Source organism: Sycon ciliatum, chromosome 9, assembly GCF_964019385.1.
Source record: "Sycon ciliatum chromosome 9, ocSycCili1.1, whole genome shotgun sequence".
Classification (NCBI taxonomy): Eukaryota; Metazoa; Porifera; class Calcarea; order Leucosolenida; family Sycettidae; genus Sycon; species Sycon ciliatum.
The window spans coordinates 12,640,503-12,653,394 of NC_088651.1; the positions used below are offsets into that span (position 1 = coordinate 12,640,503).

The window sequence follows — 12,892 nt, forward strand, 5'->3', positions numbered from 1 at the left end:
AGAGGGAAGGTGAGACAATAGCAGTGAAGTGAGAGCTAAGTGCAACGGTGGGTGAAAAACTAATAATTATAACGCTAAAACTGTGTAGTGAGACAAACAATCATGCTGTGCACCTACGAAAACAATTTTAACGCAACTACATGTTTCTTCTGCTTACAAAGATCAGGCTTATGCAAACGAATACAAACAGCCTCAAGTACTTTCAACTGACTAGCATACCGTGCACGACAAAGAACAGAAAAACTAAAATCATCATACACCTGCAGACACTTAGGGTGAGACAACAAGTGAAGAAAAACGGCAGACTTCTTACGATCACAATCACCATCTGATTCCTCGTCTCCAACAACCGCAACCTCGTCCTCCGTTTCATCTCCCAACTCGTCCTCAGTGTCGTCCTCCGTGTCATTCTCCTCATCAACACTGATCGGTCCCAGGCTCGTTTGACGTTGTTTAACCTCTGTTCGTTGACTCCTCCTTTGATCTTGATGGCAACTTGTTACCATTGTTGTTGTTGTTGTTGTTGTTGTTGTTGTTGTTGTTGTTGTTGTTGTTGTTGTTGTTGTTGTTGTTGTTGTTGTTGTTGTTGTTGTTGTTGTTGTTGTTGTTGTTGTTGTTGTTGTTGTTGTTGTTGTTGTTGTTGTTGTTGTTGTTGTTGTTGTTGTTGTTGTTGTTGTTGTTGTTGTTGTTGTTGTTGTTGTTAAATCTTGTGTTCCCAGTGTCCTCGCCGGTGCTTGATCTCCAGTACTGTAATAATTCATTGAATAATTAGCCGTTGATCGTCTAGGTCTTTGAATGTTGATTGTGTTACTTTCTTTGTTAAATTCTAACAACAGAAAGGAAATAGTTCTTACGCAATTCGAAATGTTCCACAAAAAACTCATCAAGAATTTTACACCAGTATCTGAAAATCAGCGTGCTATCTGTACGGCTAATCTTCGAGCCATCGCCGAAGAACACGCAGAAAAACCTCCAGACCGAAGCACATTTTCATTATCCAGAGAACACCTTAAGGCTCGACGTCATCTTACGAACAACAACGATATTAGAATCACAAGACCAGACAAGGGTCGAGCTACAGTTATTATCAGCACACAAGAGTACAATACAAAAATGGCGGTCATCCTTGAGGACACGAGTAAGTTTGTCCAACTCGGTCCGGTATCTACTCATGACAACACAGTTCGAGTAGAGAAAAAGTTGAATAGTTTTCTCAAGAGACTTAAGGAAAATAAACAGATATCGGAGGAAGAGTTCTTCAAAATGCGGCCCATTGGTTCCGTCCGGCCACGTCTCTATGGGCTACCAAAAATACATAAACCGAACTGTCCGTTGCGCCCCATATTATCCATGGTTGCATCACCACAATATAATATCTCTAAATGGCTGTGTGGTTGGCTTGACATCGTGCAAACGTTCTATTGCAAACATACAGTTAAAGACACCTTCGAATTCATTGACGTCCTTCGCTCCCACCCGGTTCCGGCCTCCGCGCATATGTGCTCGTTTGATGTTGTTAGTCTGTTCACGAACGTCCCGTTGGAAGAGACTATCAATATTTGCCTAGATGTGTTGTACCGAAATGATGAAGTTGACACGCCATGGATATCGGAGACGGCGTTCCGGGAACTGATGTTGCTCGTGACGACTGGTGTGGAGTTTTCCTTCGGTGACATTATGTACAGGCAGGTTGATGGGGTAGCCATGGGCTCTCCATTGGGTCCAGTTTTAGCGAATGTGTTCGTTGGTTACTGCGAGTCACTGATTGCAGAACAGTTGTGGCCAGCATTGTACGTTCGTTTTGTTGATGATTCCTTCACCTGGTTTGATTCTCTTGAAGATAGCCAAATCTTTCTTGGTATTCTAAATGACCTACATCCTTCCATACGTTTTACGTGTGAACACGAACAAGCCAACAAACTTCCCTTTCTAGACGTCCTTGTGGAAAAGTCTAGTCAGGGTACCGTAACATCTGTGTACAGAAAGCCTACATTCACCGGCCAGTACATAATGTTTGACTCGTATTGTTCGTACCAATACAAGGTGAATTTAGTGCGTAACTTGGTGGATCGAGCAGAGCGTATTTGCTCCTCTTCCAAACTAGCTGAGGAACTGGACTTCCTTAAGTCCGTTTTTCTAAAGAACGGGTACCCTGACGATCTATTGAAGGAACTCATGAGCGAAAGGCTGGATAAAAAGGAAAAACGTTTTGGCCCGGACAAATGTCCCACGTATCTTTCTCTCCCCTGGAAAGGTAACCTCTCATTATCCATGAGTCGCTTGGTACGGAAAATTGTACAGCAAACTTACTACGCGGTACATTTTGTACCCGTTTTCACAACTGTACGTGCGTTCACGGTGAGGAAGGATGTCCTACCAACCCAACTTGCATCTAAATTGGTATACCAATTTGAGTGCCGACAATGCGGTAGTCGGTACGTTGGTAGGACTCTTCAACATCTGAACGCACGTATCAAGCAGCACGTCCCACTGCATATGCTGACTGGCTCGGCACGGGCACTGCGACCAAAACGCGGCAGGCCACTGAAGAACCCTCGGCCACAGCCATCGTTAGCACAATTTCCGTCATCGGCAATAGTGCCTCCATTACCCGTATCGAGAGCCTTGGAGTCGGGTAATGGGCATATTGTCACCACAACACAATGCACCATAACAACACAAGATAACACACCACAACAACATTCAGCTCAAGACCAAAGTGGACGCTGTGATGAGGTAATGCCCTCATCGCCGTCTTTGCCGTTGCCTCCCCCAGAACCGCCACCTACATCTATCATCGGCGGTGCTGGGGCTGAGTCTGTGGTGTCGGTGGCACGTGCATATATGGATGAGGCAAGCACTGATTGTGAACAACGAGAAAGAAGGCTGAAGGGAACGGAATTTAACAAAGAAAGTAACACAATCAACATTCAAAGACCTAGACGATCAACGGCTAATTATTCAATGAATTATTACAGTACTGGAGATCAAGCACCGGCGAGGACACTGGGAACACAAGATTTAACAACAACAACAACAACAACAACAACAACAACAACAACAACAACAACAACAACAACAACAACAACAACAACAACAACAACAACAACAACAACAACAACAACAACAACAACAACAACAACAACAACAACAACAACAACAACAACAACAACAACAACAACAATGGTAACAAGTTGCCATCAAGATCAAAGGAGGAGTCAACGAACAGAGGTTAAACAACGTCAAACGAGCCTGGGACCGATCAGTGTTGATGAGGAGAATGACACGGAGGACGACACTGAGGACGAGTTGGGAGATGAAACGGAGGACGAGGTTGCGGTTGTTGGAGACGAGGAATCAGATGGTGATTGTGATCGTAAGAAGTCTGCCGTTTTTCTTCACTTGTTGTCTCACCCTAAGTGTCTGCAGGTGTATGATGATTTTAGTTTTTCTGTTCTTTGTCGTGCACGGTATGCTAGTCAGTTGAAAGTACTTGAGGCTGTTTGTATTCGTTTGCATAAGCCTGATCTTTGTAAGCAGAAGAAACATGTAGTTGCGTTAAAATTGTTTTCGTAGGTGCACAGCATGATTGTTTGTCTCACTACACAGTTTTAGCGTTATAATTATTAGTTTTTCACCCACCGTTGCACTTAGCTCTCACTTCACTGCTATTGTCTCACCTTCCCTCTTTCTATTTTGGCACTGTATTTTGTTCTCGTAACACATCATTGAATGTATATTTAATCATTGTCCAGCATGGTTACTCTTCAGTCACGACTTTCCACTGATGAATGTGACAAGAAAATTAATTCTGGTAAACTTTCATGACTTCGTTGTAGTGTGGCGATGACTGCAGAATTTGTTCTTTTTATTGCTATTATATATTTTAAACTGTTTTATGTTGTGTATTCTGCTCATACCATTGTATGGGATTCTGTAGGAGCAACGTGCCGTCGTCTAAATGGCATGACTGACCGTTACTATTACGTGCAGGACATGGGTGCCGAGCAGCTACTGCCTTACAGCGCTGCGGAGCGTGCATGCCAGAACTCAGGGGGCGTTTTACCAGTACGACACGTACCAGTGGATAGCAAAGTCGCCCAGTGCTTCGCGCCCTTGTTCGCCCTGCCAAGTGACCACATCTCCCAGGTGTCATTCTGGACGAGGAATGGGCGAGTGCAGACCATCACTTACACAGTCGACTCCAACGGACAGTTCTCATCACCTCCCACTTTGACTCACGTTCAGGTGGATCGCACTAGCGCCATCTCGGTGCGTCTTCTTTGCATTCGTAAGGACCACAGACGGAATTACATGTACATGTACAGTGAAACCTGTCTAAGACGACCACTCAAGGGACCTTCAAAACGTGGTCTCTGTTACCAGGTGGTCTCCTTATCGAGAGTAATTTGACTGGAAATAGCATGCCTTGGTCCTGGGTTCAGTGGTCTTCAAGCACAGGTGGTCGCCTTATCCGAGTGGTCGCCTTTACAGGTTTTACTGTAGAATGTACATGTACATGTACAATGTGGGTTTTTGTTTTGGTTTTTTAGGCCTCTTTTACGGGCAAATTAACACAATGGTTTTAAATGCAATACAATGTGTTGTAGTTGTGTTGATTGAACTTGTCGACTAAGAGACTCACTAGGGTAAGTAGGGTTCCAGTTCGCTCTAGGTGGATACTGTATACAATACATGTACAAACTGTAGAAACTGTAGAAACTGTAGGGGTGAAAAGAGTGCCAAAATCAAGGACTCGAGTACTCTTTGAAAAAGCGAGCGAGTGTTCGAGCGAGTACCAGTATTTTACTGGCAACATGAAACAATGTACGGCACACACCGTCGCAACACTGAAAGTAGTACACTCGATACACATGATTGTAGTCTTGTCTGCAGCCTAGTGCAGGCTAGTGCAGGCTAGTGCAGGCTAGTGCAGGCTATTCCGACAATACTGTCTGTCACTGGTACGTACAGTCGAACCTCTTTAGGACGAACACCAAGGGACCGACGGTACTTGTTCGCAATAACGGGAGTTCTTCTTATCCATATGTCTTACCCAGGTAATACACAGTGATGAATCCTTTAGAGCTTGGAATTCTAGTTCTTCTTAAGCGAAAGTTTGTCTTATCAGTGTTCTTCGAGGTTTCACTGTATGGACAAGCAACAACACTATCAAAAGTGTGAAATAATTATATCGCCAGTCTTCATCCGTTTCACCGACACATTTTCCAGGTGAACGGATGAAGACTGCCGGAGAGAACGCATTCTTCAACGACAACACTAACTCCTGGAAGCACTTCTCACAACAATCAGAAAGCCCCGCCGGGGATTGCCCAATTTCCAAATTCGACTACCCGTACACACCCCAACTAAAATTGTAGTTATGCCGGGAAAAAAAGTTGCCGAGTTTGCTACATTTTCTGGTATGTTTCACGCAAGTTTGGTACAATGTATGTGGATGAAGAAATGAAGCACAATGCAATGAAGCACAATGCAATGAAGTGCTTGCCATAAGGTCCCGCCGAGGCCGCTAGTCGGTCGAGTTGCTCCTTGTACATGTACATCGGCACGTCGTCCCCGTGTCCCCGGTGTCTTGTGTTGTGTTTGTCTCCACATGTCTCTCACTAGGGCTGTGTTCCCCGTAAAAAACAACAAAAGAGGTTTATATGGCTCTGTCAATTTCACTGCTTTTCAAACAGAATCTCAGAATTTACCAATATTTCGAGCACAGATTATCAGCCAAGGGCTGCTGCATACTGCACGAGGAACGGAGGAAAGGCAGGCTTGTTGCGTATACCGTACATCCAACCGACCAATTGAGCAAGGGCACTCAACAACAACGTCACTGATGGCGAGGAGAGATGGCTGGATGAATACATAATTACGGTAGCAGATACAGTGTGTCTGGATGTAGGGATTTCGAGCCTCGAAAGATGTTGAAGATACGAAGATATCCGACCAACGTACCGTCTGCTGGTTACTGGATTGTGAAAAATGAAAAAAATCTTTTTAAAGAGAACAAAACCTACAAATCATGTTGAAAGACAAAAAGTACATTGGACTGGGACATTGTGAAAGATGAAGTACAAAACATTGTGAAAGATGAAGTACAAAACATTGCATGAGAGTGGTTCACAATCTACAGCAAAACCTGTGACTAACGACCACCTCCCAGGGCCAGAGAAAGTGGTCTTTAGTGGTAGGTGGTCCTTAGTTAGAGGTTTGCGCCGCACAACCATGGCTGTGAGACCGTTCGTACCTGGCGAAGTGGTCTGTAGAAGGCTGGTCCCTAGTCACGGTGGTCCTTAGTTACAGGTTTTACTGTAGTACCAGGCTGGTCGCTAGTCACGGTGGTCTTTAGTTACAGGCTTTACTGTAGCACCAGGCTGGTCGCTAGTCATGGTGGTCTTTAGTTACAGGTTTACTGTAGTACCAGGCTGGTCGCTAGTCACGGTGGTCTTTAGTTACAGGTTTTACTGTAGCACCAGGCTGGTCGCTAGTCACGGTGGTCTTTAGTTACAGGTTTTACTGTAGAGGCGACGGTTTCAAATACATGTAGGACACAGGTTGGAAACCGGAATGGACTCAATATTCACTTTCTCTTTTGGTATTTGATTAGAAAACATAATTATGTCACAGTGAGACTACGATGTGTTATACTCCGAGCCAAAATTGTACGGCTCTGCGATGACCAGACGCGCCATACCAAGCAGGTGAGTTTTTGACATGTTACTTCGCACTGCGACTTGAGTTTTACGACTTTCGAAAATCAACTTCTTGTCGCAGGTAAACAGCGGCTCGCCTCTCGCCAATAAAGCACCGCATACCAATCAAAACTAATGGAAGCACACATAAGGCTTATTGTTACTCTGTACTGGCCGTCGTGCAATTACCTAATTTCAGACCCAGAGTGAATTTGACGTGCACTCTAAAACGTGTCCGGTTTGGAGCCACCTCTCATTTGAAGCGAAAGATTGGGCAACTTGGAGGCAATGGGTCAACACAAAGGAGTGGCTCAGTTCGATTGACTCTGGCCCCAGAGCAAACTTAAACATGCCAGTTTCCTTCCACAAACATATTTCGAGTGAAAAATCAACGCTGATGATCGGTTTGGGTCTATACAAATTTGGCTGTCAAGCCGTTCCGGTATCGAACCGTCGCCTCTACCATGATGACTGATTGTGTAGTATCCCTGCCCGACCAATACGGAAGTAGTACGGAACTAATACGGAGCTTTGCCTGATGTATAGTTATAGTGTATCTCCGTATGTAAGCGTACGGCGTCTGCTGCATAAAAGCATTTCTGTTTAGATGAGATTTTGATAATAACGAGCTATTCAACCTCCAGGTGTGCACCGGAGAGAAAGTCATTTATTTGCCGGTTCTTCTTTCATTTCTAATATATCCTAGGTGTGTACCTAAGAGAATAATAATAAAAGATAACTCGTGTTAATTGCACCGCGCCTACCACTCGGCTACCCGTTACAATTGTACCACTCGGTACTGGTCCGCGATCAGCGAAAACAATACTGCGACCTGATCACGGACCAGTTTCGCGTTTACTTCAACTAACTACATTTAACTTTCGCGTTCAAAGCTGCGCGTCCGCACCCAGTTTCGCTTATCGCGACGGCAAACGAAAATTCGAGCAAACCTTTGCTCTGCAAAACCTCTCTGTGATCCGGTTTTCTTGTTAGTGTAGTAAGTAGACGGGAAGTGTGTCGTTGTCCGAAGCAAGCCAATACCACCACGCCAGTCCTGGGCATGCAAGATTGCCCCATTGCCGCGTCTGTTCTCACAACTCCATGTGTGACACTGACTCACGCTGCTGCCTGGTCCTCATGAGGTGTTTGAGGGGCTGGAAGCGGAGCGTCACTGTAAGTTTGTATCCCTACTGGACCCTAGTGATGTTTTGGCCCGGAGAGTACTACATATTTTTTTTATTAAATGCAGTGCTCTCGGAGCAGAAATTTCATTACGGCCTACTTCAGCTCAACTGATCAGGGGTGAATTCCCAGAAACACTGTGAATTGAGCAGGGAGTGGCGCTTTCTTGCAGGTTTGCAAGATTGACGCGACATGTGATATTCTGCTCAGGTCAAGTGCAATGCGCTAACGAGCCTGACGGCACTGAGCAACAAATGAATTCAAACGTCTTTTGTTATACGAGCCAAGGCATCCACGGAAGCAAGTAATTGCCCACCGCAAAAGGCAAAATGATAATTGGGTACGCAGCATACCCATGACACCGGGTATTTGAAATCATTATGGCGCTCTACAAAAAGGGAGGCCAAAGACTTCAAGAACCGATTGGTCTCAGGTCCACTGAATCCATAAGTAGAAAACTCCAGTGGGGTGAATGAGCCACGCTCAACGTTCACAACCCGACTGGCATATTGATTTTTCTTCGCTCGCTCATGGGATTTGAGCTGGCTCAGGGCTTGTGATCGAGACAACACGAACGCTGCGGGGTGAGTAATCCGCACATCAAAAAAAGGGTCTTCTTGCCACGGCCAAAAAACAATAATTGAGCTAGAGCAGATCCACCAACCAGAGGCCAAAGGCCTAAATCCCATTTGCCACATCCATGATTTACTCATGCCAGGCCACGAGTTCCCAATTAACTGTGGGTCGCAGCACGGTTGGAAAAAATCCTTCCGCTTCCAAGCAGGACATGAACCTGGTACCTCTCGTTACTCAATCATGGTCTTAGACCAACCCACTGTGCCTGCCTGTACGTGTGGTCATGATTACGAGGATTGGCTATCAAGCTGCAATTCTCACACGTTCAGCCTTCAGGCGCAACAGCAAAGCACAGGCGTCCTGTGTAGCAACGCCTATCACGCTAGCAGTGTGGATGCCATGCACGCTTCGCCCGTGCTGAGCACACGCCATTGCGAGCGTCAACTGATGTGCTCAGCCTCAGAGGCTCAGTAGGCTTGCCTTCATCGTTTCGCGCGTTGAGTCACCCGGTCCGGAGCACATCAACTACCTTATTCCTGATGTATTGGCCATTGCACTGTCAGTTCTACTTAGTAATCAGAGTTCCTGGGTAAAGAATAGGTTTTCTACGAAGTGCAATGAGACTTTTAGAGGCAGAGGATCACCAATGACGGTGAGATGTGGCCCAGGATACGTCTTGCTCGAAACCAGAGGAAGGAAGGCCCTGACGATGGCAATCGTGATGATCATGACTCTTCTCTACCTCGCTCCGGACGTGGCGCACACAATCACCCCTCCAACCGGTATGTTTATCTGTTCGGGTTTGTTCCTGAAGTCTGTTATGATGGGGGTCGGAATTTATTATGATGACCAGTAGAGTAATCACTTCGCCCCGTACGTGAAACTCTGCTCAATCCAGCTAACACAACACCGCGTGGTGCTTATCATGGAAGTCTCCTGCAAAGCGAGCCCGAACCCATCGTAATGAAATATTATCGTGATCCACGGGTCTCTATCTCTAACTCTCTCTTTCTCTCTCTCTCTCTCTCTGTCTCTCTCTCTGTCTCTCTCTCTCTGTCTCTCTCTCTGTCTGTCTCTCTCTGTCTCTCTGTCTCTGTCTGTCTCTGTCTCTTCCAGAAACTGACCGTTGTTGGTTCCCTGGGGGAGGGAGAAAGACCCAAGTGACATCAGTATGTGTGGCATGTGTTGTGAGCTGCCTTTTAGAGTGAAAAACTTGTCAGCGCCTTCTGGATTCAGCCTGGTCCCATAGCGCAAATGGTTAGAGCATTGCTCATGGCAAGCAAGGTCCCAAGTTTTAGTCCTGGTGGGTCTGGCATTGTCTTCTCTTTTCCGGTAGTTCACTTCCCCGACTGAGACTTTAAACTGTTTTTGTTTGTGTATTCTGCTCATACCACTGTACGGTATTCTGTAGGAGCAACGTGCCCTCGTCTAACGGGCCCGGCTGACCGTTACTATTACGCGGGGGACAATCGTATCCTCAATTACATCATTGCGTGGCATGCGTGCCAGGACTCGCACTCCGAGGGCATATTGCCATTGCCAGTGGACAGCAGCGTCGCCAAGTGCCTCGCGCCCGTCCTGGCGCTGCCACGCGGCAGCACATCCCGAGTGTCGTTCTGGACGAGGAATTGCGTAAGACTGCACCAGCCACTCTGCCGACTGCAGACAGTTGAGTACACAGTGGACTCCAACGGACAGTTATCATCACCCCCTGCTCTGTTTGAGGAGAACATCACGTATACGAACCCCATCTCCGTTCGTCTTCTTTGCTCTCGTAAGGATCACCAACGGAAACACCTGTACAGTGAAACCTGGTTAGGAAGAACCGACTGATAAGACAAAAGTTTGCCTAAGAAGAACTAGTATTCGTAACTGTATTGGATAAAACCCTGTGTATTCAGTGGGTTAAACATATGGATAAGAAGAACTCCCGTTATTGCGAACAAATATCATCGGACCCTTGATGTTCGTCCTAAGGGGTCATCCGTAAATACCGATATTCATTCAGAAACGAAAACTAGTCGTTTCTCTGCAACCCCCCTCCCCCTCCCTCAGAAACGAACACATACAAACGATGCATAGGATCGATATTTTTTCTTTTCTTTTCTGGACGTGCCCACACATACAAACTGTGCATCGATATTTTCCGAGAAACGAACAGGCGCTCAACCCCCTCCCCCCTAAACGACTAGTTTTCGTTTCTAAATAAATATTTACGGATGGCCACTAAAGAGGTTTGACTCTACATGTATATTCTGCTTGTGGACAAAGGAACCCCCACTAGGGGAACCCCCACTAGGGTGGTGGATGGCCGCAGAATTTGGTACTTTGTTCTGGTACGTTTCACGCACAGTTGGGTATGTGGATGAAGAAATCATAGGAGCATAATTCAAGGAAGTGCCTGCCATAAGGTTTGTATCGCTCTGTCAATTTCACTGCTTTTCAAGCAGAATCTTCCAATATTTCGGGCACACGTTATCGGCCAAGGGCTGCTGCATGCCGCACGAGGAAAGTAGGAAAGGGTGTCACAGTGTTGTTTGCGAATACGTGTACAGTCATGTACTGTACATGGACAAATTAATAATATTACGATCAGTCACCGACTGAGTCAACGACCTTTGTGTGGTGGTGGTGACTCAGATGATCGTAATATGAATTATTGGCTGCAGTGGAGCCTCCGTGTTCTGAAAAACGTACATGGACAATGTACATAATTATCAAGAGTACATAACCCCCAGAGTGTGCAACGGCGATCCAGCTCTGTGTAGGGTCTTGGTCGAGCGGAATCAGATCTTCTGATGTCATGCGTACACTTCACACCCGCGCAAGGCCGGTCTCGAGGCAGGGCACCATTGTTTTTGATCCAAGAGTACCCGCGACTCCCCGGGTTCCCCTCAGATGTGTACGGTATTATGACGCAAAGATCCGATTCCGCTCGACCAAGACCCTATGCAGAGCTGGATCAGGCGTTGCACACTCTGGGGGGTTATGTACTCTTGTAATTATGTATTTGAACCCAACTGACCAATTGGGCAAGAACACTCAACAACAACGTCACTGATGGCGAGGAGAGGTGGCTGGATGAATACAGTATTACGGTAGCAGATGCAGTGTGCCTGGCTGTAGGGATTTCGACTCTATTATTTTCGAGCCTCCAGAGATGTTGAAGACACCAGGAAATCCAACCAACATACCCGAAGCAGCGCCAACGCTCATGAGCCCCTGCGGCCCGCGCCCATCGGATCAGTTTTTTTGGAACGTGCATGATATGTACATGTTACATGTGTACATTTTTTTTTTTTTAGATACGATGAAAGGTAAAATAGAATTTTATTCAAGTACAATACATTGGGAAACTCCAAGAAATTCCACGTAAAACAGACGGAATTCAGTTTTCAATGGCCGATGCCTACCCCAGTAACAGCACCATCCTGCGTCGACAGGTACATGTTACATGTACATTTACATTATTTTTTATTTTTTATTGAAAAACCACAAACCTTCAGACATGTGAATGTGCACATGATATACAGTGTACATACGTATGTATCGAGAAGGCAGCACGGAAACGGCAGTGGTGGTGAGGCCTGGGCAGCTCGTCCGACCGTGGGTCTCGGAGTCAACACTGGGCAGACGCGGTAGCTTAGGAGATAAGGGATGGAGCCAGCATGATCATAGTATGTAATGCATATGCAGAAGTAATAATGATGTTAATCTTAAAAACAATAGTGCGGTCGACCTGCGCAGAGGAAAGGCATCATGGACGTGATTGCATGTACATGTTACATGTGTACATGTTACATCAAGACTCATTCAAGAGTACATGTACATAATCTGCATAGGGTCTTGGTCGAGCGGAATCGGATCTTTGCGTCAAAATACCGTACACATCTGAGGGGAACCCGGAGAGTCGCGGGTACTCTTGGATCAAAAACAATGGTGCCCTGCCTCGAGACTGGCCTTGACTTGAGCTGGTGTGGAGTGTACGCATGACATCAGAAGATCCGATTCCGCTCGACCAAGACCCTACACAGAGCTTGATCGGCGTTGCACACTCTGGGGGGTTATGTACTCTTGGTTACATGTTACATGTAACGTGTACATGTTACATGTTACATGTAACATGTAACATGTAACATGTACATTGTACATGTTACATGTAACATCAAGAGTAGATAAACAGTTTATCTACTCTTGATGTTACATGTAACATGTACAATGTACATGTTACATGTAACATGTACACATGTTACATGTACATGTGTACATGTAACATGTGTACATGTGTACATGTTACATGTGTACATGTGTACATGTAACATGTAACATGTACACATGTTACATGTTACATGTGTACATGTGTACATGTTACATGTGTACATGTTACATGTAACATGTACACATGTAACATGTAACATGTACATTGTACA

The 12,892-nt window shown here is 45.7% G+C and overlaps 1 protein-coding gene across 1 annotated transcript in view; it reads left to right on the forward strand.

Moving 5' to 3' along the window:
* The first annotated feature begins 8,708 nt into the window (after positions 1–8,708).
* The window catches only part of LOC135824496 (uncharacterized), an 88,204-nt gene continuing 84,020 nt past the window's right edge, over positions 8,709–12,892 (forward strand). The window contains exons 1-2 of the mRNA XM_065337230.1: positions 8,709–9,244; positions 9,874–10,236. Of these exons, the coding sequence (XP_065193302.1) occupies positions 9,109–9,244; positions 9,874–10,236 (499 nt within the window). The 5' untranslated portion in view covers positions 8,709–9,108. The remainder of the gene's footprint in view (positions 9,245–9,873; positions 10,237–12,892) is intronic.